The sequence below is a fragment of the Rhineura floridana genome, chromosome 6, assembly GCF_030035675.1.
Source record: "Rhineura floridana isolate rRhiFlo1 chromosome 6, rRhiFlo1.hap2, whole genome shotgun sequence".
Lineage (NCBI taxonomy): Eukaryota > Metazoa > Chordata > Lepidosauria > Squamata > Rhineuridae > Rhineura > Rhineura floridana.
In genome coordinates, this window is record NC_084485.1 from 96050971 (window position 1) to 96078947 (window position 27977).

Sequence of the window (27977 nt, forward strand, 5' to 3'; positions counted from 1 at the left end):
ATTGCTAGCCGCCTTGACCTTTTCTGAGGGAAGACAGGGCATAAATGTTTAAAATAAATAATCAAAGTGCAGCCCACAGTGCTGGCTGCATTGTTCTTTTGAGTTATGTTTCAAATTTCCATCCTCATTGTGGCAGATATGATAGAGCCCAGAGGAAGGCTTCTGTCCAGGGTCGTGCTTGGCTCTCACATTCTAAAGGAATCATGTAAGCACCTTCATGTGAACAGATTTAATGGGGATTAATTATCCATCCAGGCTTCTCAAAGCAGAACAGACTCTGACACAATCCCATAAGATATATCCGAGAATGTTGCAGTTAAAGTGTAATGGAAGGGCTCAAGGGATCATGCTAAAAAGTCCATCCATAAGCTTCAAACATTATCTCAGAAATTACCTTTCAGCTCAGGATGGGTAACAACAGCACCTGGTGCCATTTATCATGTATGGGTTCTGTGAAGCTGATTGCCATTACACCAGCTTTAGGGAAGAAAGGGAAGAAATATTAACTTGCCTCAGACCATTCACAGGCCATGTATCCAGGTCCAAGTCCAGCATTCTGGCTACTGTACTGCACTGTTGGCTGTTAAAGCCACAGAGACCACACAACAGCTGTATATTTTACAGGTGACAGCATTTTTAAAAGCTGCCTATTTACTTTATTTGGAGTGGAATGGATTTAATTTATTTGGATCTACCCATTTAATTATTTGGATTGGAATTTATTCTTGATTTGGGTGTACATTAAAGGAAGACCACCAGAGGCAGAGTCTTTTCACACAGAATGTCTGACTGTTAGTGATATTCCTTTTATTTATTCTCAACCTGAATGTTAAATTGGCTTCACGCCTAATGCTTCTTATTTTACATGGAATTGGTTACAGAATCAGGAGCAATAAAGAGTGAGTAATGTTCTCTATGTTATACTCTGTCCAATGGGTATATGAAATCAGTTTCTTTTGTTCTAAATGTATAGGCTTATCAGGGCCTATTCACACAACTATTCCAGGCTATGGCTGCCATGCAAAACTCCCATGTATGCCCAGCCTTCGTTGACTTGTTCTTGTGCATGTACTGTCACGTTCAGAATTCAGCTGTTGGCACAGTGTCACAAACACTCAAAAAAGCAACGTCTGTAGGGACATTCCAAACCTGTAATGTTATGTGGGCAGTGCATGAACTGGGATCTTACAGGTGTAGGATGTAGGATTGTCTAGACTGTTACCGTTCAACCAATCCAGCTGAATCCTGAACCAAATTGGGATATTCAGGTTTAATCAGGGCTCTTCTGGGTTGGGTTGAGGCAGCCCTGGATCCAGTTGGCTTCACCCAGAGTGATCCAGAGCTGTCAAAAGGGAAGGCAGGGTATATTGAACATGTTGTTAGGAGGCACCACATCTCGCTGACATGCTCTTCTGCTTTCTTCCTCTTCTTGCCACCCAATCAGATGTTTAAGAAGGGTTTTCAACCTTTATTAAACATGTGGTCAGGTGGCTAGGGGTCAGAAAGAAGAAAACAATCCAGGTAAGAGTCTCTGCCTCCATCATCTCCTTCATCCCCACTCTCATTGCCATCTGACCCTAGGGATGTGCAAGGCTCCTGATTCATTGCAGGGCCTGGGTCAGGTTGGGTACAGAGCAATCTGGCCTGAATCTGGTCCCTGAACTGAATCGGGGGTGCTTTTGGCTAGTCTATATTTATAACATGTTAAGAAGGGGCTAGAGATGTAAAGGCTCAGGGACAAACTGGAAAAATTCAACATCCCCCTTTTTCCTACTCCCCCCCCAAATGGGAAAAAATGGAAAAAAGAGGAACAAATTTGTAAATAGAATTTTCCAGGTTTTTTCCAGGCCTTCACGTCTCTAGGAAGGACATGTTTAGGTAACACACTGCCATCAGTAGCCTTATACATGCTTAATTCTACATTTGATTGTGGTCTAGAGGTTTAATTAGGAGTGATACTGCAAGTAGGGTGGCTGTCTCTGATATCTCATGTATAATATAACATAATATTTTACGATGTGAAGCATTTCCTAGTCTTTTCATCAATGGAAACCCACAGTAGAATATTTCTTTTACGTAGAAGCCCTATGTTGGTTCCATTTTAAAAAAAACACCAAGAAAGCCATGGAATAGAATAGTCATTTATCCATTGTGTACTTTGTGTTCCTTGCACAATTTTCACTGTTAAGTACTTGCTCTGTCTATGGCCTTCTGAGCCCTTACTTTAAAAGCTCATAACTTTAAGAATACACAATATATTTTCACCAGACCTGGAAAAGGGAGACCAATGTATTACTCTTAGACATTTGACATAATATAAACTGCCCAAAAGGAGAAATTGGGGTGGTCACAAAGCCAGAAGGAAAATGGGATGCCTTCACTTTAAAGCAGAATTTTTAAAAACTGCTACAACTGAACTATCTTCATCAGAATTTTTGCCATATTACAACCTTCACTAAATTGATTTTCCTTGACAATTTCATACTGAAAGAAAAAATCATCTTGATTTTTTTAAGGAATAGAATTGCCAGACTTTAAAATGATTGAATGAAGAAAAAATACCAGTTGGCTAAACTATATAGTCAATGCTGGGGGTGTATAATTTCCAAAATGAAAGAAACTGGGGGAGGACCCTTAGTTTGTACATGAGGAAAATATCAAGTAACTAGTTGTGTACTGTGGAAAAACGTTTTTTGACAGAGGAAGGTCTAAAAATGGCATCACAGTAAACTACCTTCCACATACATCGCATACAAATACCAGTCACATTTCTTCTCCTCTGGTGCTGCTGATGGAGAATGTAATGGAACAGCATTAACCTCATAACAATTAATCCACCCCCAAACCTGATGCTAAGAATTACTTTTGATTTCAGGTGGGGAAAGAGGTAGATATGAAGTTCATGGCTTGAAATGTAAAGCAGGTGCATAAGGATGTGTGTTAATGTCACCTTCGTATCCTCAAGCTTTTCCCAAATGCGAATTAGTATTTAATTCTATTTTGTCATTGCAATATAGTGGCTGGCCGTGCACTTGGAAGTGCCATTATCTTGGCACTCTGGTGCTGAGATGCTGTGAAAGAAGCCAAAAACAAGATTTGAGTGTAACCTTTTGGTTTACTATGCTTCAGCTTGTTTTCCTGCTCTTTCCCTTAACACAAATGAGTCATTTTTCCCTAGTGCTGAGGGGAAATTAATATCCATAATTATTTATTCTCATAATAGGCCTCTATAGTAACATCCATATATATTTATACACAGAACAGTTCCTGATCCACTGCACTGAGGAGCCACATACATGCAGAAGCATGCTTACACATGTGGATCTCCACTGCCACATGAGCAAGTGGTTGCTCTTGAAGCAGTGGTAGAAAATACCTTGCATCTTAGATCTTGGGTTGCACATGCAGGCGGTATTCCAATTCATGAATCATGAATCATCAGCCCATCCCTTCTCTTCTGAAATTGAGGGGGGGACTCGGTGTAAGCACCCTCCCATGCATCGTCATTTAACAGGAGAAGTGGAGAGAACTCTGTACAAGAAATGATGGACTCGTGGGGCAAGAACCTTCATGTTAACATTGATATCTTATCACTTGCTCCACCTCTGATGTTCAGTGGCAAGTGCTGTTGCTTGTGCAGCTAAAAGAACACCATCCAGGCACAAGAGGGAGATATCAGTAGCCTTGGAGGAACCTCAAGGTGTACAGAAGTACAGAAAAGCTTTAAAATTGGGAGGAAGCCCCCAAAGAGCACAATGAGAACTGAGCATGCTCAGTGGCCACAAATGCTGACCGTTTGTTTGTGGGGAAATGGAAAACTGGGGGGGGGACTAGAATCTTAAACATCAGCACTCCACATTGCGACAGTCTGTTGCAGTTCCTACTTGTTCATTATGTAAACTGAGGGCCCCTCCAGATATCCTTTGTATTGCACATTCATGATGATGTGTGCACTTGATGCTGTTGGGGTGGTTACATGCAATCCTGTTTTCCCTACTGTTTGTGCCTGCAAAAGGTTTGGGGTGATCACACTGCTTCACTTCCAATCAGTGCATATCTGTAACTTTTTGCAGAAATCCCACAACTTTTTATTATATCATAAATGTTCTGATTTATTTTTTGTCTTGCTTTTGTTGTGTTATAGCCCCTTCAATAGCAATAATGTGATAGCATTGGGGAAGAGTCAGAGAGCAACTAATACAGCAGAATTAATCCACCACTAATGCATTATTATTGTGTTAAGAATATGTAGCAGAATGCACCTGCAATAAAACACCAGTCTGGAGAGGCCCTTGGTGAAACAACACATGATGACCTGGTGTTTCTAGGTGAACATATATTTCAAAGAGCTTTCTCTCCCTCCTCAAAGAGAGCTTCTTCTCAAACTACATGAACGTTATTTGGTTTCTCACTTGACTGTGAGATTAATTTTCTTGAACCATTTGCAGCCCACACTCTTGCAGTAGCCTTTTAGAACTTGGGAATATTTTTCAATTATTTATCAAGAAGATTTGGATAAGCTGCAGCACATTATCACTTGTCTTTTCTGAAGGGAATGTAGAAAACTGATGAGATTCCTGGACTCTGGGTTTGGTATTTTCCCCCTGCATTGTTACAGTGGGTTAGGTTTTGGTTTACATGAATTTCCCATCACTAAATTTTGCTGATTTATGCTGAGATTACAACTCATCACATGTTAGGAAACCCATGAAATCTGAATTTAACCTGGAAAGTGCTGAGCTGCAGTCTTGCATATATCAGCAAGGTGTGGATATGTACTTTGAATGGTGACCTCTCACCAGGTGGTGATTTCACCACCATTATAGCTATTTGTATGAATCCACATCAAGACCTTTACTATTCATGAAAGACTTCATGGCCTGAAATAACCAAATATCTACAGCACCTTTCACATGATGATGTCTGAGGGCAGTGAATGTCTGGGGGCAGGATTCATTCATTCATCTATTCATTAAGATATGTTGCTGGCTGGGCTTGTCATGCCCTAGTGCCACCCAACAGGTGCTAGGCGCATTCCCAGGACCCAATTCCTAGGACCCAATTCCCAACCCAGGGCAATTGATCCTGGCAAACTATCACCCCTTGCTAAGGCTGAGCAAACCAACAACAACCCTGCAAGGTAGTAGGTAGACTGCCACCACCCCTTAATCTGAGTAACCACTCTGAGTCAGGGAAAACCCTAGTTCTGCCAGGGATTCCTTGTCCTGGAGCCCTGAGCAACCCCAAAACACAGTAGTCATTGGTTAGTGGCCAAGGTACAAGATTCAGAGCCAAATTTCCCCTCCTGCTAAGAACACACATGGGTAAATAAGAAGCAGCTTTATTTGAATAAAATATAAGTGCGCAATTAATAGCAGCAAAACATTCCTTTCAACCCACACCCAAGAAGGGGCTTAGGTAAAAGTGAAGCACGGACCGGCCGACCCCCCATCATCAGGAACACGTTTCTAGGGTGCTGGACATCAACACTGGCCGGGAGCTCCGCTACAAGATGCTGGCCCTTCCTCAGAAGAAGGCTGTAAGGACCTTGCATCAGGGTGAGTCGCCGCCGCCATCATTATCATCATGGGCGTGGAGGCATGCGGGCCCAGCCCTCGGGTGCTGACTTTCCAGGACACGGAGGAGGCCGAGTTGCTGGGCACCAACACCCAGGTCTCTGAGTCCAAGGTCCAAGTTCAAGTTTGTCGACTTCACTCTGCCCAGCTAGACTCAGATGCTGCCCGAAGCTGGGGGTGATGTGGGCAACGGCAGCAGCAGTGGAAGTGGAGGTTCCATTCAAGGCACTCCTGGAGTCCCTGGAGGGACAGTGGGATTTCCCTCTGTCACCTCGCCAGGGCAGCTGGATACCCAAGAAAATCAGGACATTCCCCTCCCAACAACAAACATATGAAACTATAGACCTAGTTGTAAATGCAATTCAGCTGGCTTTGAGGAGACTGGAATTTAACACAGAAAATGCAGTTACTTGTACCACGGATAAAGCAACCATTAAGAGTTACTATGTGTATTGTCATTTAACTTTTGCAGATTGTATTTTGTATTGTTTTATTGATGCTTTTTTATATTGTATTTTATATTTGTGTTTTTGTAAGCCGCCTTGAGGGCCTTTGGCCAAAAGGCAGGGTATAAATAAACTAACAACAACAACAGGTAAAATACAAACAGAGAATTCAGACACAAACCAAAATAACAAAACTAATCTATTCTACTTACTTGAAGAGGTATTTGTTGAAAGTCTCACCTCTCCCCAGAGAGACACAGTTTGGGTAGTGAAAAGCAGTGGAACCCCACTCAGGTAACCACCCATCTAGACAGAACCCAGGGGAACAAAGGCTGTAGGGTTCACCCCCTATGCTTAAAGAAAAGATCCTAACGACCGTACTATTTTAGCCAACCAGAGAGCTTCCTAGTGAGGTAATGCTTCTCAGGGCTTCTCCAGTCTTTGCACCTAACAGGCCCATCCTCCCCTCTGTTCTCAGGCCTGCGGGACTTTGGTACCAGGCTTTCATCAGATAAACAGGTGCCTCTTCTTAGGCCTCCTAATTAACTGCAGCTGAGAAATGAAACAGGGAGTTTTCCACTCACTTAGAGGCCCATCTCTACACAAGATGAAATCCCCACAATTGCCTGCAGCAGAGCCATGTTACATTAAACCATTCTGAACCATTCTGACAAGTTCATGACAGGGCTCATCTCCAATGCTTATCAGTCCCACCAAGCAAGGCCAGCAGATAGGGCAGTGGGCAGATTATGGGAGTTGTAGTTCAGCAACATCTGAAGGGCCACAAGTTCCCCATCACTGTTCTAGAAGATGGAGATGAGCTGCTTGGCTTAGATCACATTTTTTCAAAATCCAAAATCTCCAAAGAGCTTGGGCCCCACCTATCTGCTTCATATTGTTTCCAGGGGGGAGCTCACTTCAGAGGGCTGCCATTTCGGTCTGAAGACACCTGCCTTTCTTTGATATTCAGTATTAAGGCAAAGTGGTTGCACAGCTCTATTAGATACACTCGGCAACATGTCTAAATTCTCCCCTGCTAGAAGTTCTCAGGCCTATATTAGCATGCAACTGTCTGAGGGGCACTTTGCAAAAGACCCTTTGATCCTTTCAAAAAGTGTCTTGGGCCCACTCAGAAGCAGATATTAAATCCCTCCCACTTCCAGCCATGGGTATCCTGCTGAAACAAATTTCCACAGGGAGTATGTAATATGGGAACTTTCAGCATTGCCAAACTCTTTTTATTCTCTTTAGAAGAGTAAGAAGACAAGCTGGAACACCTGCTCCGATTGATTGTCGCCTAAGTCAGTGGTCAGGATGGACCAAATGTTTTCCTTGTCAAGAAAAAAAAGTAAGGCTCCACTCAAATATAATCAAGTATTCCTGATAGCTGCCTGCACTGAAAGCAGACACATAAACTGAGTACAACAGTAAACATTGTGGCCATGCTTGAAAACAGATGCAGGGTCACTTAAGAGTGTTAAAATCAGTGGGCCCAAGTTCAGAGATGGATTGTTATCTATATGATCATCAGTACAACAAATCATGATGTCAGCTAAGAATATAAGAAGATCCCTGCTGGACTGGAGATAGCTTCACATATATTATGCAATAAGCTTAGAGAACTGTCTCTGACCCCACCATGAAATGAATGGGGCAATCCTCTTACATACACAAGAGGTGTGTATGTGTACACAGTAGAACTCACAGTCATGTAAAGTTCTACCCTGACTGGATTGGCTGTCAGTTGACCAACAGAGTTACCTTTCCATTTAACCTATGGGAATAAACTGGCAAACTTGAAAAAGCCACATGCAACTACTTCCACCGTTCCTTATCATTTCATTGCTGTGCACTTTAAGCTGTGCTTTAAGTATTTTTTACTTTTGGCAGGAGTACCTATATTGATAAAGGCTTAATTTGTTTTACATTTTTAATGCTTAAACAATTAATGCTTCCTCATCCCAGGTCCAATTATTGTATATATCTGTTTTTATTGCCTCCTAATGTTTAATTCAAATTTTTCTCACATTGGAGCTATATATATATAAATATATTTCATGGCAAATAGCCAATTTTTTTAAAAAATGAATCTTATAGCACAGATACAGAACTTTGCAACACCCAGCCAAATACAAAGGGAGCATATGTACTGGCCATCTTTGGGATGAAGTTGCATGCCAGCCAACAGGAACATGTGTTGTGAACCAAAACTGTGGAACTGATTTTCGGTGTGAAGAGAGTGGTGAGTAGGATTCTATTACAGATAAATTGACAAATGCAGCGATCCTGTTCCACACCATCAACCCCTTGCAGGAATGCACTGCATGTGGAAAAGCTACAGATCTGCAGTTCCATGCAATAAAACTCAAATGGGGCACAATGACATCCAGGGAAACAAGGAATCTCCTCAGGATCTGCCAAGGCCAGCCCTACCATATAGCAGAGTGAAGTGATTTGATTCAATCAGCATGAGGTAAGGATGGGGGCGGGGGGAGACTTGGTATATTTGTGGTATACAAGTCTGTACCAGGAAGGCACCATTTGGTCTTTGCTCCAGGATTGGCTTGCCACTGCCACCGCAGAGCAGATTTGCAGATCTATTGCATTACACATGTTACACATATGGAGATGGGCACAAATGTTACACGTATGGAGATGGGCACAATTGATGATACAATGCAGCTAGCCAGGCAGTCATCCCAGAATTTGCATGTGCAGCAGGGTACTCTCTGCATAACGTTCCTTTTTCATGCATGCAGGTACCTTTGGATCAAGCTCATAGTCAAAATAAGGATTAGTCTGGAATAAAAAACATATGATTGTGTTAAAGGAATGAACAAAATCATAGGTCAATGTCCACAATAAGGAAGCCCTGAGCTCCTACTGGGAAGAAGGGTGGGATATAACTAAGGTTGCCAGGTTCAGGGCCTGAGATTGATCCTGTATCTTTAGGAGAAGAGAAAGTCAGACAAGTGCAGGTGTTCTTGCAACACTGTAATGGGGAAAAGCACAAGGTGGAATTCTCCCTTCCCCCTGCACAACTTTTAAAGATATAGAAGACCTCTTGAAGGCTGGGCCTGGCAACCAAGAGGTCTTTTGTATCTTTAAAAGTTGTGCAGGGGGAAGGGAAAATTCCACCTTGTGGTTTTTCTCATTACAGTGTTGCAAGAACACCTGCACTTGTCTGACTTTCTCTTCTCCTAAAGATACAGGATCAATCTCAGGCCCTGAACCTGGCAACCCTAGGATTGTATAATTTAGTCCCTAGTGGTGAAGGATCATAGTTCAGTGGTAGAGCATCTGCTTTGCATGCAGAAGGCTCCTTTTGCAATCCCCAGCAATTCCATGTACAGAAAGAAGAGAATCCTGTCTGAAATCTTGCTGTGGCCAATCAGTGTAGACCAGACTGGGTATCAGGCAGGTTCCTATGGGCATTGCATATGGATAGAGTCAAGAGTTTCCTGTTGCTGTTCCGTCCTTGCTTAAGGGAGCCAGTGACTTTTCTCTCTAGCTTCCTCTAAGTGTGTCCTCTAAGCCTTCCATGACAATAAAAGTGAGGCCCAGTTGCCAGTGCAGACCTGAAGCTGAGCCCAAACAGGGCTCACACTTTTAAAAATCATGCTGCAGACACAAATTCCTATTTCATCTATCTTCTGCTAATGGGTTGTTTCATCCTGCTGCATGGAAGGGTGTGCTTTGCCCGTTGCTTGCTCCCAATGATATCTCGCATGCAAAGGGAGCCTTTGGACTGATCTCTGTTACAGATATTGCCAGAGAGTGGTGCTTACAGCCCACTAAGAACCAGGTGACAGAAGGAACCAACAGGGCCCTACAAAGCAACATCTGTTGCTTGGGTACAGATTGAGCTGCTTGACCATACCTTGGCTCCAGGTGATCAGCCTTGGGGAAGTATTGCCAACTGGTTGCAAAAGAAAAAAAATCCATTAACTTCAGAGTAGCTTTTGAAGACAAAATAATTCAAAGTTCCAGCTACTTTTCACTGGAAGTATAACAAGAGGTTTGGGGCTGGGAAAACAAACTAAGTCATGATATATTCTTTTTGACATGATGCCTTGGGCACGATGGGAAACTCTGGAGAGCAAAGGAAGTTCCACACTGCAAATACAAGGCCACTCCTATTTGCAATATATTCCTCTTAGAATATTGTTCATAACGACCTCCTGCTCAGTTTGAAGGCAATCAAAGCACAATCTGAGCAAGGCTGTTCTAAATTATCTTTATGGTTTTGTGTAAATGACAATTAAGTCTAGCCTTTCTAGTTAGAGCAAACATGGATTCTAGAAATGGATTACAAATCTATATCTGCACTTCAGGTCGCTGTATTAAACGCCACCTTGTTTGCAATGGAGAGCCAGACTGTAGAGATGAATCGGATGAGGCAAATTGTGAGGATACGGAAAGATATTGTGATGATCTGGATCCAGTCCCAGGAATTGAAAAAGTAGCACAGGGGTGAGTTGCACTTGATTTAAGCATGTTTTCACTTTAATTTTAACTATGTTGTACAGTTTGGAGAAGTCCAATTTTTAGAAGGTCTGACCTAAACAAAAGGAGCAGGAGTCGATACATTTATTTATTTATTTTTATTGCTTACAATTCAAATTGTATCTATTTTGCTTTACCCACTCCTCCCTGCTAATGTGGGGAGGAAACAAAGCACACTACCTGGCTCTACATTATGTCTGAATCAGAGATCATGGTTTGTTTCATCCCAGCTACAGCCGGTAAGCCAAGAAAAAACCTTGGTTTATCACTGTGGTTTGTTTGGAATGGAACAAATCATAATATCTGGTTCAGATGTAGCACTAATGTAAAGCACATCCAATGCATATTTAAAGCAAATGATTTCTCGCAAAGAATCAAGGGAATTGTATTTTGTTAAGGATGCGGGGAATTTGTAGCTCTGTGAGGGGAAAACCACACTTCCCAAAATTCTTTGGGAGAAGTCATGTGCTTTAAATGTGTGTTGGATGAGCATTAAGTATATGGTGTGGATCTGACTTTAGCTAGGGATTGTAGTTTGTATCTTTCACACACTAGTGGTGTAGAGCTGGGAGGAGCAAAGAGGGTGTGATTTATTCATACACAGTAACCCATGGTTTATGGCTTACCATGAAATGTGAATGTGGATACAAGGAAGAATCTTGTGGCACAAAGATTAATACATTTATGGCATTCATGGACTAGAGTCCACACCATCTTAAGACTCTCACACATTGCAGACTAGCTTCCACTGGGCACTACCTGCCACATCATACCAGCTATGGCTGGTTCTCCAACTATGGCTCTTCTTGGACAGGGCAGCCTGGCCATAGTGATTCAAGCACTGATTCCCTCAAGACTTGATTGTTGCAATGTGCTCTGTGTGGAGCTACTCCTTGTCCTAGTCTGGAAGCTCTAGCTGGTGCAAAATGCTTCAGTTAAACTGTTGGTGAGAACAGATTATTATCAGCGTATAACTCTAGTGTTTAAAAGCTTGCACACACTGTCCATATGCTACCAGGCTAAGTTCAAAGTTCTTGTATTAATTTACAAGGCCCTTACCAGCTTATAAGTCTGATTCTTTATAACCCTGCTCAATCACTGAAGTCTTTGGGGGAGTAACTGTTAGTGGTTTCCCCATGGCTCAGATACAAGGCTAATATCCACCAGGAGCTGTTCATTCAATATTGTGGGCTCAATTCAATGGGACTTCCTCCCAGCTGAGATCAGACTGGCCCCCTGCCTGTTGAACTTCTAGCTCCTGGTGAAGACTTTTAAAAATATAATATTCAGCAGGACTTTTAAGTAATGTGTCTGATTTTATGGGTAATTTTTATTGATTTTGTCTTTATTGTATCTCTTTTGTAACCTTATTGTACACTACTTAGAAGTAACAGTGTTAAGTGGTGTATATACATTGTTGAAATAAAGAAATCTTTTACTCTCTCCTCCCACTCACCAACATTTCTGTTTAACATACCTCCTGGGAAAGAATTCCATGAACCTCAAAAGCTAGCTTTCAGTGGTACAGTTAAGTACTTTTAGACACAGGGACTTGCATGCATGCCATTTTAGATAGTCATGTGCATGACTTACTTCAAGATGTGGCAAACCAGCCTTGCTGCATTTGCTCATTCTATTGAGTGTGGCCCTAGATTGATCCCTTAAATCCTGCCCTGAGAATATCAGTGCTAGCTCACTTATGTTAGGAATCACAGTAGACTGAGCTAGGGATGTGCTAGAATTCTTCCCAATTCAGATTGAATTTTCCATTAATTCCCTCATTTGCTATCATTGCAGATTGGATTTTTATATAGTGATTTTCTGTGGCTAATTTAAACAATCCACATTAAAAATATTGGTATTAATATTGACATTTTATTTCCTTCAATTTTTTTGACTTTTCCTTTCAAAACATCAATGTTTCCTTTAAAAACGTTGATATTAACATTAATATTTTTTCTGAGGGAAAAATAACTCACCAGAAAAAGCAGTGGCTTGCAGACAAAGAACAAACATGAATCAATACCAGCCTGTTAGGTTGAAGGAATGCTTTCGAACTGGCACTGGCCAACGAATCCCATCTCTAGTTGACTCTGATGAAGACACCATGCTACTGCTTCTGTTTGGATCTCACTGCAAAGTATTTAATGATGTCACCTTCCATTGATTCCATGGCATGCTAGAACTCTACTCCTAGGGTTCTATTGATGTGGCTTTACTCCTATCTCAGGGGTCTGCCTCTGAAACAATGTTCTAGTAGAGTTGAGTAGTTATTTTGTGAGTGTGTGAGAGCACTAGCAAACTATACTTATATGCCTCCTCCTGTCTCTTTTCTTCAACAAAGGTATAATATCCTTACGCAAAAAGAGGCACAGATAGTATATGATCCTACTTACTATGGGGGCCAGTGTGAATCTGTCTATAATGGAGAATGGCGAGACCTGAAGTATGATGCATCATGTGAACGTCTGTATTATGGGGATGATGAGAAATATTTTCGAAAGCCATATAACATCCACTTCTATCAGTTTCTTGTAAGTACCAGCAGGCCATCATTAAGTGTAAGGCTGAATGTGCAATTGGACCTGAGCAAATTATAACATTTGAGTTCCTCTACATAGAGCACTCCAGTTCTATACCATGTGCTGTTTCCTTTTAAAATTCTGAATAATGTAGAATATGTTGACTATTCCATTAGTATGTGACTCTGGTTCCAGGTGTTGTACATGTTTTTTTAGCAAAGGCCCTCTTTTTTAAGTATTGTCAATATATACCAGATGATCCATGAGTGGAGCAACACCTGCAGATCCCTTAGGGCCCTCTTCCTTTATCAGCAGATTTATCTGTAGGACACAAAAAAGAGAGGGCAACCCTATACTTCTCCCCCCCCCAAAAAAAACTGAGCCCCATGTGAAAAGCCATTTGCTGCTGTGTACACTCCTCTTTTGAACTACAGCTGGGCACAAATCACTTCTCGAAATTCTACACCCTATTTGTGGGCAGAGAAACTGGAGGGACCATTCACCAAATTTCCCCAGAAGAATTTTTTTTCAGAATACTGTTTCTCGGGTCTGGCCTACCATTGGCAGTGGTAGTAGCACCGCTCATTCTTTTTTCCTAAGGGGATTTGTTTTTGGCGGTGTGTGTGTGTGTTCTGCTGCTGTTGCAAGTGACACCAGTAGCAAGTGGTGGCCAAGGCAGTCTGCCCTCATTTTATAATTTCCATGATGGCCTAGACTCTAGCATCATTCTGGGGCATTTAGGTGGGGAAATGGTGGCCACCACCAATAAATGGTGGGGAAAATTCTGCAAAGTGCCCTTCTTTTTCTAGGAAATTGTCTCAGAAAAATGTCTTCTGAGAAATTCTGACTTAGCTCTAGTTTGGGAATAGGTAAAATTAGAGGTGGGATCTTACCCATACATTGAAGTCTCTTGCACTTACTGAGGAGGTGATCTGTGTATGCATCTTTCTTTTCAAAATCCCACTCCCTATCTGAAAGGAGATAATGAACTATTTAGCAGGTTAATTCAATTGGCATATCACTGAACAGAAAGCATAATATGCTAGACAGCCCATGTTGGGGCTTGTAGAGGCTAAAAACACTTACTATATCAATCCAATCATATAAAATCCTTACAAAACCCAGCAATGAGTTAAAACAAGATGTCATACTTGTAAATCATCCCATTAAATCCTTGTCACCAAACTGTCATCTTTTGCAGTACAATACTTCTGAAAAATGTTCAAGCTTGGATTTTGTTGAGTCTCCAGGGCAAAGGAGAATCATCCTATATTAAGCCACTATGCTATTCTAAAATATCTCCATCTAACTAATATGTTTTCCTTTTCGTTTTAGGCACATGCTGATTCTGGCTTTTCTTCAGAGTATTTTGATGATGCCAAAGGTATACTGGATGCCCTTAAGAAAGACTCCTTTCGAAGTTATGGCTTAACAGTTGGCATAGGCCCCAGCAACATTCCTGTGTCTGCAAATGTAGGCTTTAGCTTATCAAAGGGCCAGGGGACCCTGAAAAACTTTACCCAATACACAGCAAAGGTAATGAGAAAACAGCCCCCCCTTATTATTGATGTTGCTGTATTTCTTTGCCCACATGTTTCCCCCCTTGAAACAATAATCATCACACCTTAATTTGTTCATGTAATTGCATGTGTGATCATTAGCAATTCTGTTTGCCTTCCTTATTACATTGAAGCAAACAGAAGCATTATAATGGGAATTAAATTGAGTTATAAAGTAGAGCAACACATGTCATCTCACTCCAACCTCCTGTTTCTTGGTGACATTAAGTATATAAATGAGTAAGTGCTTGGAGTGTCAAACAGGACGGGGAATATAAAGAATTGTTCACCAGCAACAGTTATATTTGTAACATTGGAACATATTCCCCAAAGATATCCGGTTTAAATTCATGCAAACTGTAGTGAATTGTTCCAAGAAGCTTTTGTTTTATTAATGGTTATAAAATATTTGGGAAATCCAGAGATGTAAGCAGAATCAGGTTTAGAGTTTTGGTTTGTTTAAATTGAAAGGTTGTGGAATGGATGGTTGCTTTATTTTGCAGCTTCCATTGGTCATTATTGGACCAATCCTACAAAATATATGAAACTGCTAGGGACGGGATACATTGGCCATGCCGGTCGAAAGCATTTTGTCAGCCTAACAGGCTATTATTGATTTGAGTTCATTCTTTGTTCACTAGCTCCTGCTTTTACCAATCTTTCCTCACAAATAATATTGATACTAATATAGATTTTTAAAAGAAATATTGGCAATTTTAAAGTAAGTATCGCTACTTTGAAAGGAAAAATTGATAAATGAAAGGAAATATTGATAAAATTATCATTCTTAATACTGATATTTTAGAGGCAGTTATTTTTTTAAAAAAATCCATTTTTGAAAATAACTGCAGAAATTTGCTACATAAAAATCCAATCTGCAATGGATAGAGAATAAATGAATTAATGGAAAATTCTAGCACATCCCCATTGCAAGCAGAGACCTATGAACAATTTGAAGGGGGGGAGGTATAATTTTGAAGGAGAGGAAGGACTATTGTGCCCACACACACACACCCCATAATAAGCTACTTGACTTCCTCCCCTTGTAAACCTCTTGATGGAAATAGAATAGTTGCTGAGGTTAATGAAAGGATCTGGTGGGAAATCTTAGCCTTGGAGAATTCATAACACATGGGGTGTATACTCTCAGCCCATTTCCTTCTTTACACCAATTTAATTTGTTATCAGGGTCATCACCACATAGCCAAAACTCATTGGCTATTTAATAAAGTCATTGCTTCCAGGAGGAGCAAAGCATTGGGGGGGGCGGGAGGCAATTGCACAGTGACAGCAGCAGACCAGGGGTACTTCCCCTAGAATGCTTATTGAGCATTCATCCTGATTTGTTTGCAAGGAGGCTAAATGACATTGTATCAAGCCAACACTTATCCAACACTTCCCTGTGCTTTCCCCCGTTACTTCTGTTATTGTACAAAGACTGTTTTTTTTTTCCTTTGGGGAGGGGTGGGGAGTGGGTTTGCTGCACAAGAGTGCCAGATCAATTTTTATTGCACAGTCTGAATTTGCTAGTATGTGATTGAATCCTACCTGAAATTAGTGACAGTCTGGAAGCGGTCCAGGTCTGTAAATGCGGGTAAACTGTCACAAAGATGTCACCATTGGTTCTTTAAAAACAATTTCCCCCATTGAAATCAGTGTGTGCATGTTTGTGTGTTGGGAGGTACATATGCCAGCAAAAAAGACAATAATGCTGGGAAAAACAGATGGGAGTAGAAAAAGAGGAAGACCAAACAAGAGATGGATTGATTCCATAAAGGAAGCCACAGACCTGAACTTACAGGATCTGAACAGGGTGGTTTATAACAGATTATTATTATTATTATTATTTATTACATTTATACCCCACCTTTTCTTTTCATGATTGAAACCCAAGGCGGCTTACATATGGTTCCCAGGCGGTCTCCCATCCAGGCACTGACCAGATCTGACGCTGCTTAGCTTCAACAGGGAGCTAGCCTTATGTGCCTTCAGACCATAGCCTGGGACACTATTGGAGGTCACCGATTCATAGGGTCACCGTAAGTCAAAATCGACTTGAAGGCACATAACAACAAATATGCCAGCTCCAGGCTGTTATAGGTTAATGGGCCTGATCCTGGAGCCTCTTGAGGGAATAAAACGGCTTTGAATCCAGTGAGTGCAAGGGCACCTCTCCTTCCAGCCAGCAGATCTATAGCTTACGATTGCTCAGTAAAAAAAGAAAGATATAGCCAATCTTTGAACAGCCAATATTTTTTTCATCACTAGTATTAGAGTTCATTCTATATCCATAGTAATTATTTCCTTAAATCTGCTGTTTAATCAAATGATCAGTAACCATTGCACATGTGTGATCATTAGCAATGCATTATCATTTTAGATCAGAAACAGTCTCCAAGTTAAGTCATTATAAGCCCACTGGGAGGGCATAAGATGTGAGTGGAGAAGCTTTTTCAGCCCACATTAATTTGTGGGTGACCTTTGGGGGGGCACTTGGCAGTGGTGGGTGTGGCCAGAAGTAAAAGTGGGAGGAGCAATGAATGTGTCTTTTAACTTTGCACAGTTGGCTAAATTGCAGCCATGCAACAATCAGAGGTTCACACACACACACACACATACACACACACACACACACGAGAGAGAGGGGGAGAGAGGGGGAGAGAGGGGGAGAGAGGGGGAGAGAGGGGGAGAGAGGGGGAGAGAGGGAGGGAGGGAGGTGTCTTAATCTAGGCAACAAGAAGCATTATCAAAGTTCAGACACATTCCAGCCAGGCAATAGATGTGGTGCAGGATAAGCCATTGAGGAGCATGACCTGGGGAAGGAGAATGAGCTAGGAAGAGTCCAGGAGGCCAGCTAGAGAGTCCTGGAGGACCACATTTAGATCCTGAGATGGAGGTTCCCCAACCCTGGTATAAGAACACCCCCTTGTCCCATTGGTTTCTTACTTTGTACCAGTACATATTTGCACCAGTACATGTTTCAGAAAAAGAGATACACCTTTCAGAAGTTGGGAAATTACTGTATATATTCTGTTTTGCTTGATCTATAGAATGTTGGATTTATTCGAGCTGTTACCAAAGTGCAGACAGCCCGTTTCAAGATGAGAAGAGATGACATCGTTCTGGAGGAAGAGATGCTTCAGTCTCTGATGGAGCTTCCAGATCAGTACAACTATGGAATGTATGCCAGATTTATTAATGAGTATGGCACTCATTTTGTGACATCTGGGACCATGGGAGGCATCTTTGAATACATTCTTGTGGTCAACAAGGACGAAATGAGGAAAAGAGGTTTGCATGTTTAATTTATTTTGCCAACTTGGTACATTGTCAAATGTTAGAAACTAATCCCTTTATACACATAAAACACATAAATACACATAAAGCATATTGACCAGTAGGAGGATACAGTTTGTTGCAGTGACCCAGTAACTCAAGTTTCCTATTCAACACATGGCTCTTTTATTCAGCAAAGTAATGGGCATTAATGCCCAGACATGTTTCCTGGAGCTAATATACAAGTTTCCTTACAAGTACAGCAATAATACCAGTGGTGATAACTCCAGGAATTTCTTGTCTGTTAAATAAAACAATAACCTTGAAATTTTCCAGAATTCAAAGCACATGAGACAGCATTCTGCTGACAGCTTAGATAAACTCAAAGGCATTTCTTGGCTCAAAATGTGTAAACAATGTTTTTTTGCATTACACTTACATGAGATGGCTTTCAGACTGCAGAAATACAATGTTCTGCTAGTTTCAGCTTTCAGAAAATGAAGGCATGCAGGACAGCATGGTTTTGCTTGTGCATCATGTTTATGTAACTGAGCATCTGCAGTTGGTGTTGTGTACAACAGTGTCTGGATAGCTGAAGCATAAAGCCTTCTAATCATAAATGGGAAATTTAGTACTATAATAGTTTTTAGTTACTGTAAACCACCCAGAGAGCTTCGGCTATGGGGCGGTATACAAGTATAATAAATAAATAAATAATAATAACGTGACTTTTTTGTTCATGTTTGCAAAGCCATCTATAGCATCATGAAAACCAAAACCCGCTGTGCCTTCTGTAGTACCAGTACATTAGTTATTCACATTCTCTTCCAAAGGTTCTGGTTTGGTAACTTCATTCTAGGATTCTCTACTCGAAATTGCAACATCAGCAACATAAGGCTTAGCCAGATAGCTCTAATTTTAGGAAGGCTAGTTCCCTGGTCCGCACTCTGTTCTCTTTATTTATTTATAAACTTTTCATGATTTCTTTCCCAGCTTTCTACTCTGAAGTGCTCTTAAGCCAGCTCACAATAAAACAAAAATGAAAACACTGTCATAGACAGGAACCACTTTTCCAGCACCAACCTTGTTAGGTAATCCACTGGCAAGTTGTCCACTGTCACATTACTCTTTTTGAGCCATCAACTGCTTCTCTGTCAAACATAGGTCAGGGCTAGCAGGACTCCCACTGATTTTCAGTTTGTTGATTTAGGAAGTATGTTTGTTGGAAGAAAAAGTGAGAAGCCTGGAACAGCGGGTGGCAACACTGAAGAGTATAAGAGAAGATTAAGAGTTCTAAGACAGAACGCTGGAACAACAACAGCAAAGAGACGTTCAGGAGGTGGAAAAACAACAGCATGTTAAAGCAGAGGAGGAGACAGTTGTGGAGAGGAACAACAAAGTGGAGGAAACTCCATGGAAAAGGGTGACAGGAGCAGATGAGCATACCCTTCACCGATGGAACTACGGAATCACTTTCAGGCACTTGAGGATGAGACTGGAGGATAGCCTGCAGGGGAAGAATTACAGAAAACCCCATGTGACAGCAAGCGAGAGGCTGAAGCTCAGTCAAGCAGAGGCAATGAAACCACTCCCCACAACAACAACAAGAGGAGAGTAGTAGTAGCAGTGGGAGACTCCCTACTGTGTGGGACTGAAACCTGAGAAGATCTGTGGACTCGCCAGGTATGCTGTCTCCCTGGAGGATGGATTAGAGATAGGATGGAAGGGTTGCCATCACATAAAGCCCACAGACAGGTATCCCTTTCTTCTCATCCATGTGGGAATGAATGATACTGCCAAGCGGAGCTACAAAGAAATCACATCAGACTTTGAAGCTCTGGGAAGGAAACTCAAGGACTTTGGGGCCCAAATAGTTTTCTCATCCATCCTCTCAGTACTTAGAAGAGGAGGAGAAAGGGAAAGAGAAAGAGAAAGAAAACAACTATGGGTGAATGACTGGCTACAAAGGTGATGCCGATGTGAGAGATGTGGATTCTGGGACCACGGGCTACTCTTCCTGGAAGATGGACTGCTGGCAAGTGATGGATTCCTCACAAGAACTGGGAAGAATGTGTTTGGCCACAGCATGGAGAACCTCCTCAGGAAAGCTTTAAAGTACATTCTAAGGGGGATGGAGACTTGCTGGTAATGACTGACAAAAGCTTGTGCACGGTAATAGGAACTGAGAGAACAGCTCTAATGGGGCCCAGTAACAGTCTTCATAAAAATGTAGGAAGGAAGGAGGGCCTTCACATGGTCTTCAACGTCTGTATACTAATTCCCAGAGCATGGGAAACAAAGAGGACAAACTTGAACTCTTAATACAGGAGGGTAAGTACAACTTGATAGATATAACTGAAACTTGGTGGAATGACCCCCATGACTGGAATACAGCAATTGAAGGATATAACTTGTTCAAAAAGAACAGAACGAATAGAAAGGGAGGCGGAATCACACTATATGTTAAAAATATATATCCCTGCACAGAAATACAGGAGGACGAGATTGGTAGCTCCACCAGGAGTATCTGGATTAAAATAAATGGAGCAAAGAATAAGAGGAACATGGTGGTAGGAATCTACTACTGACCACCCAATCAAGGAGATAAGATGAAACTTTTGGAAAGAATTTGCCAGTGTTTTGAGGAGGCATGATGTAGTAGTAATGGGGAACTTCAATTACCCCAATATCTGTTGGGAGACAAATTCTGCCAAACATGGCCCCTCAAAGAAATTCCTGATTTGTGTTGAAGATAACTTTCTCCTACAGAAAGTGGAGGAAGCAACTAGTGCAGTGGTTCTTAACCTGGGGTGCATACACCCCCAGGGGTGCGAGACACTTTTTCTAGGGATGCAAGGCCCAACCAAAGATTTTGGAAAACTGTCATTTATCTTAGCTAAGTTAGGCTAAAACACACATTAAAATTAAATTAAAATAAAATAAAATAAAAAATGAACAGTATTTTTTGCAGGGGGTACAAGAGCATATTTTGGAAATCCAAGGGGTGCTGGCAGTGGAAAAGGTTACGAACCACTGAACTAGAGGATCAGCTATCCTAGGCTTGATTCTAACCAATAGAGATGACTTGGTGGATGAAGTTGCAATTATGGGAACTCTAGGGAAAGTGACCACGCTATGCTTGAGTTCTTGATTTTAAAGGAAGCAAAAGCTGACAGTAGCTATATGTGAACCTTGGACTTCAGGAAAGCTGATTTTAATAAACTCAGAACAATGGTAAATAAGGTTCCAAGGCAAGTGACCCTAATGAGAAAAGGAGTCTCTAAAAAAAGAAAAGAAAGCAAGTTTCTAAAAAATGAAATTCTAAAGGCACAACGGCAAACAACCAACAAGGAAAAAAAGTGGAAGACAGCAGAAGAAGCTAATGTGGCTTCATGGAAAGCTAAGCGATGACCTGAAAACAAAAAAAGGACACATACAGGAAGTGGAAGGAAGGCCAGGCCACAAAGGAAGAGTATGGACAGGTAGCACGGAAGTGCAGTCAGGAAGGCTGAAGCTGAGAATGAGCTGAAGTTAGCAAGAGATGCTGCTAAAGTAACAAAACAGCTTTCTTCAGGTACATACATAGTAAAAGACAGAGAAAAGAAAAGTTTTACTCACACTTTACCACAGTATACAATTTTTTGTACACATTTCATGGCTGGAGAACTGCATTACAACATCTGGAAAAGTGTGAATTTTGAAGCTGCATTTCAGTTCTTGCATTGTTTCAAAAAGAGGAGTTATGGAGATTTGCCTGTAAATGTGAACTGAATCAAATTTCTCTCCCACTGCCAGCCAGACTTCCAGCCACCTACCAGGCAGCTTCCGCTCATCATCCCTCTTCATCTCCCATTAATTTATTTATCCTTAATATTCTTGGGAAAGTGTCTTTCCTGTACTCAAAGGCTGAATGATAGAGAAGATCTTTCCAAGAAAAGCTCCAGGAAGCAACCTGCCAAGTGAAGAGGAAGAATGAATTCAACATCTAGACAGAGCCATTATTTTTCTTTATATTTTGCGTGCTGTATTTCAGAAGTGCTGTGATTTATTGCAACAAAGTGGCCCTGCTGTAAGGAGAAGGGAAGCTGAAGTTCTAAGAGACAAAAAAATGTGTCCCAGAACAGACATAATTTTCACATTTATGTAGGATCCTTGTATAATTTTCATCTATAGTGCATGCCATAAAAAGAGGGCACATTTCTCAAGCTTAGTACTCTGGTTAAGTGCTATATTGAGTAAGGAAAAGCAAATCTGTGGTTCACTGAATAGCAGCCCTTTGCTTCAGTCTGGCCAGCGTCTGAAAGTAAATGTTTTCTCTAGAATTATGGGTTTGTTTCTCTTCTTTTAAACTTGTTGGTGATGAATGCAACTGGTACCCACCCCAGGATGGATGGCCTGATGAAATGCCACAAAAAATATAGCCTCAAGGACTTGATGACTGAGGCTTTCCTTCACAGTCAGGGTCTGAGCAATTGCCACATTAAGGCTGTGATCCTATGCATATTGTTGCCTGCCACCCCAATCTCCAAGCAGTGAGAGATCTCCAGGGGTCCCTGTGCTTACCCAGGGTTTGGTTTCCTTGGAAAGAAGGTCAGCGGACACTGTGGTGTCTTTTAGGAAATATGGTTTTTATTTACACACATTCCAACCTGAGCATTAGCAGTCCAATAGATCTTGCTTTTCCATCAGGCTTACAGGAGGCATCCTAAAGCCATGGTGCAGGGAGCCAGCCTCTCTGCGTGTCTCCAGTTCCCGGCCTTTCCTCCTACTCAACTAAAAACACAAGCCTCTCTTTGGCCACAGGAGGGGGGGGGCTCTCCTGAAGAGTTTCTTTACAGTAGGATCTCCCTGGCCCATTCACCAGTTAATGGGCACTTGACAGATCCATTAGCCCAACTGGCCACTCTATTAGATTAACAAAGGAGAATTATCTGACCAGCGGAGCAGGTTTCTCAGCTGCAGAGCCCACCTCCAGATGCAGGGTTCCAAATCAGAGGCTGGAAGGGGACTCATAGAAATCATCTATCTAAGCCCCCAAACCCATAACAATATTTACATCAGAATAAGTCACACTGAATTAACATCTGAGTGGACATTCACAGGACTGCACTGTACGAGTCAGGAGGTGAGTTTGCACCCCTAAACACATGATTAAACAACAATGATTAATTGAAGTTAGTGGTGGAGAAGTGGTATACAGCTTATGTGTCTTATTTAACATCCAGCATGCTTACAACATTTAGTAGGATTTCCAGGTTGTAAACCAGAAAACCTCTCTTGCCCCAGTAACAGCCCCACAGCCATGAAAGAAGGTGCATTAGCTGCTTCTCCTGCCATGGTCCTTCCCTGTTCCTCTGGATGCCCTCTCCTCCCAACTGCCGGAGCTAACAGGCACTCATTTTGCCTTCCAGAAGGCAAGAGCAGATAGTTGATGACAAGTATATGGGAGAAACGATACCTACATCTATTTCAAGGCTGGTAGTCTGGAGGCAGTTGATCAAGTGAGGTGGACAGTACAATATGCACAACAAGAGGTGTGCAGATAGAAGAACCAAGCCAGAATCAGATGCTTTTTTGGACCAGGTGGAGCCCTACTGGTTCCTTGTGTCATCTGAACATTGCTGAGCTGGTACCTGCAGTACCATCCTCTGGGCATGATGGTGCAGTACCACAGCAGAGACCAGACTTGCAAAGTCCTTCTCTGGCAAGCCACTATGATGGTACAGAGTATAAGGATCCTAGATACCATTACAAGAGTCTGCAGTTTGAGATCCTGCCATATTACAGTTTCACTTAATGCTTTGCATGCAGAAGGTCCCAAGTTCAATCCCTGGCATCCCCAGAAGGGGCTGGGAGAGATCCCTATCCCAAACCATGGAGAGCTGCTGCCAGGCAGTGAGCTAGATGAACTAATGGCCTGACTTGGAATAAGAAAGCTTCTTATGTTCCACAGATTTTTTTTTTAAGTGAAAGCTGAATCTTGTGCCCCAAAGCAAATGCTCTTGGACTGAGGCAGAATTGCTGTTACATATAAGCCTAGCTTTTTAATATGATGATGGGTCCTGTAGATTCTGCAAACATGTTGGAAGAGAGAAGAATGAAAGCAGTACCATCCACCTGACCTCCAGTCCGTTGCATTGCTGCTACTTACCAGGAGGCAGATGGGCAGGGGTAGGCGGCAGCACAGTTGGTGTGGTGCAAAGGCACCGGGAGGGGGACTGGATTGGCTCTGACCTTGCCACCACCTCCCCCAAGGCCTCTTGGTAAGCAGCAGCAATGTGACTGACTGGTGGTCAGGTGTGTGGCGACACCCCACCATACTGTCCACTACTGAAGGAAAATTATTGTCATCTGTTGTTGTGAAAAGGAGGGCTTGTCAATTGGTATGGCCGTTAAATGCATAAAGGTATGGACCTTGCGAGCAGCGCCAATGTTATCTTTTACTCTTTCTTTCAAAGGAACATGCTTTTGTTTTATGATTTCACTGAAAGACAATGCAATTTGTAGTTTATCATTACACCGACAGAGACTTTGTTCACTGTGATTAATTCAAAAACTAAAAGCATAAATCAATCTAATTGTTGGGCCATATTTATCTCCTTGGATTTACATTCCATAATAAGCAATCTTGTTTGCTCCTTCCTTAAATTGCCAATATTATGTATGATCATCATTTTGCTGCTTCTGCTGCAGTCAGTTGACCAACCTTGGATCCTGCCTCCTTGTGGCAACCAATAACAAATGGTATTGACCAGCCCTTGCTGAAAATAATTACTTAACAGGAGCAATAATATATCAATTAATCAGAATGTAGTTCAGCTTTAATTTTGTGGCACTCAGTGATAAAAAGTAATCATTCCTATTGCTTATAGTAAATAAATTTCACTCAGTTGCATTGTTAACAGTTGTAGATTAGTTAAGTACAGGCAATTGAATACTATAGATTTATTAATACACTGTCAGTAGCCAGCTAATGAATATAAATTCAGCAACTGGGAGAATGTGTTCTATTAGTTATGGTAAAGTGCAGACCAAGTTATAATGTTATTGAGAGCATTCTCTCAACAAAGCCCTAATTTCTGTGACTTGCATGACTTGACCCACTTCTAGACCCAGATTTTAACATGTAGACTTTCAGGATTGAAAAAAGCAACACTCCAAATGGTGGATTAAACCTGCTATCTGCTAAGTGACTAAAATATCAAGACAGTAACCAATCTGGATGGAAATGTGCCATTCACGTATTTTCCCCTTTCCCTCCCTGCCTTCATCACAGCTGCAGGGGGAAGATATTGGCAGCTTTTGCATCCATTATTAATTAACCACAGGTTGTTGTTTCATTCATCCTTGAGAAACTATGGTTAATCTTATGTACAGATTGTTTGAAACAAACAATTTCAAACCAGGGTTCTGAAGCTGGCTTGTTTCTACAAACCATAGTTAAGATTAATCACAGTTTAAAATCTGCCAGTCTTCTCCTCATGGGCACACAGTAGAAGCTTCCAATCTCTGTGTGGCCACACAAGAGGAGAGGGGAGGGTCGAGGGGGAGTGTGCAAGCCCAACGTTTGCTGTGGACCCTTCCCAATACAATGACTGTAGCTTACTATGACGTCTGAATCAGCTCATTGGATAGCATCATAGGGAGCTGTGGATTTATGATGAAGAAAGCTCACAGGTGACAGATTACTGTTTTCTTGGAATCTGGAAGAACATAGGTTAAATTTTGTACAGGGACCAGCTCTAGTCTCTGTCTGTTGCATAATGATTTTCATGACATGTTATTGGCAACCTTTACAACATATGTGTGTCAAACTTATGATGGCTCTAGAGTCCATTCACATGCTGGAGTCGTCAGACAAGGGTCATATCATGGGATACACCCCCTCTCTGAGTGTTTTTATTCTTTTGTTGTTTGAGTAATCCAGCTCCACATGTATCCAAAAACTCAATAACCCATAATATGTGCTTTTGATTGCAGTTTCCATTTTGTACAATCTCTAAACACAATGGTGGTGGTACTACAAATAAAAATCATATGAGTAGTTTGCAGTTATTTTGTAACTCTGATCAGCATGGTTAGTAGGCACATTCCATGCTAAGTATGTACTAGGTGATGCGGCAGGCCAAAATACACTCATAAGCAAATCCTCAAGGCCCTTGTACTAGCGGGAGGTGAAAGGGTGCATGTCCCAGCATAGCACAAGCATAGAAACAAAGGTGTATGTTCTATTGAAGAAATATCACTCTTTACAACTGATGGAAGACAAAGAGGATCCATGGAGGTCCTCCTATTGTTTCCTAGAGAAGAAAAGAAAAATCGATAGAAGTTCCATTGCTGACTCAAATGGAAAATGAATGAAAGCCTTTGCTTATAGTAACATCAATGTAACCAAATGACTGCTGACCTTATTTGCAGAAAAATCTCTCAAAATCAAGATTACAAATCACTGTTGGAATATGTAATTTCAGTTCTCCTCACACAGCTCTTTGTGATATTTCTAACATTTTAAAAAATGGTGGTGGCTTTATACAGTGGCAACTATAGAATAAAATTTATATTGTTTTCGGAAAGCAGAATTGTACGTACTGCTTCACTGGTGATAGCTTTCTCGGTTCCAGCTATTGATTTTTTCCTCCTCCCTCGGACGGTGACTAATGAAAAGTAGCTCAAATGTAACCGTACATTTTTGAGTGACTGTTCGCATAGATGTATTGAGTAGCATCTTAACACGTGAAGATTCATAGTCAGTATCTATGGATATAAAACTGATATTGACATTTGCATTTCCCCCCTTTTCCTTAGAAGTGACAAGGGACTCTGTAAGCTCCTGTTTTGGAGCCTCGGTAGGCTTGGGCCTTACAGGTGATGCTTTAGGCATAACAGTAGATGCCACTGTGAAGTGGTCCTTCAATGACTGTTCAAAGAGTGGAAGCCAATCCACAGGTAGGAAAGACATTCACCTTTTCCAAAACACTCTCCCATTCATTCTTCTTTGAAATGGATATGCTTTGTTCCCAGTGAAGTGGAATCATTCACTAAATGCATACTTTTGCAAACACAAAAATATTCACAAGAATACTCTTGTGCCTCTCATATTGCTTCCAAAGGGGCTTGTGTCCTGTGTCACATGCAAGGACACTGTTTCATATATGATTCACAATATGTGGGTGTTATGTAGAAATATGCAGTGACAGCTGAGGGCTCCTTGTCAGTGGGGCGGTGGAATCCGCTCTGGGCTTTTGTCTGAACTTTCATGGAGCTGTCCAAGGCACTTCAGCACCTTGGACAGCTGTTTGAAAGTTCAGACTAAAACCCGGAGCGGATTCCACTGATCCACTGACATGGAGCCACCAGCCACCCCTGGAGGTAAGTGTTATTGAAATCAATGGTACCTACAGCCATGCCATGTGTTTAAGGAGAGGCGCATTTAATAATGATAATACTTGCTATTAAGTGTTCAAAGCACTTTGTTCGTTCATTTAAAAATGTTTCTAGATACATAAAAAAGGGTAAGTTTCCAGAGGTGGAAACAGGACACATCTGGATCCATTTCAATCGGGCTTCAGGCCTGGACATGGGACTGAAACAGCCTTGGTCGCCTTGGTAGATGATATGAAGAGGGCGTGGGATAGGGGCGAATGCACCTTCCTTGTCCTCCTTGATCTCTCAGCGGCTTTCGATACCGTTGACCACGTTATCCTCCTGGACCGCCTGAAGAGGTTAGGCATGGGGGGCACTGTATTGCAGTGGTTCCATTCCTTCCTCTCTGGTAGGTACCAAAGAGTGGCATTGGAGGATGAGGTTTCGGATCCTTGGCCTCTCACTTGTAGGGTGCCACAGGGTTCCATCCTCTCCCTGATGCTGTTCAACATCTATATAAAGCCGCTGGGGGCAATCATCAGGAGATTTGGGCTGCAATGTCATCAGTATGCGGATGACACGCAGCTCTATCTCTCATTTAAATCTTCACCGAGGTTGGCTCTAGAAACCCTGTCCAAGTGCCTGGAGTCGGTGAGTGGCTAGATGGGAAGGAATAAGCTGAAGCTGAACCCTGACAAAACCGAGGTACTGTTTGTGGGAGACAAGGGA

The 27977-nt window shown here is 41.8% G+C and overlaps 1 protein-coding gene across 2 annotated transcripts in view; it reads left to right on the forward strand.

Moving 5' to 3' along the window:
• C8A (complement C8 alpha chain) overlaps positions 1–27977 on the forward strand; it is a 45640-nt gene that overhangs the window by 7654 nt on the left and 10009 nt on the right. For both annotated transcript variants that reach the window (XM_061633164.1, XM_061633165.1), the window contains exons 2-8: positions 7274–7370; positions 8120–8264; positions 10357–10495; positions 12873–13062; positions 14386–14586; positions 17660–17900; positions 26691–26831. In XM_061633164.1, the coding sequence (XP_061489148.1) occupies positions 7274–7370; positions 8120–8264; positions 10357–10495; positions 12873–13062; positions 14386–14586; positions 17660–17900; positions 26691–26831 (1154 nt within the window). The remainder of the gene's footprint in view (positions 1–7273; positions 7371–8119; positions 8265–10356; positions 10496–12872; positions 13063–14385; positions 14587–17659; positions 17901–26690; positions 26832–27977) is intronic.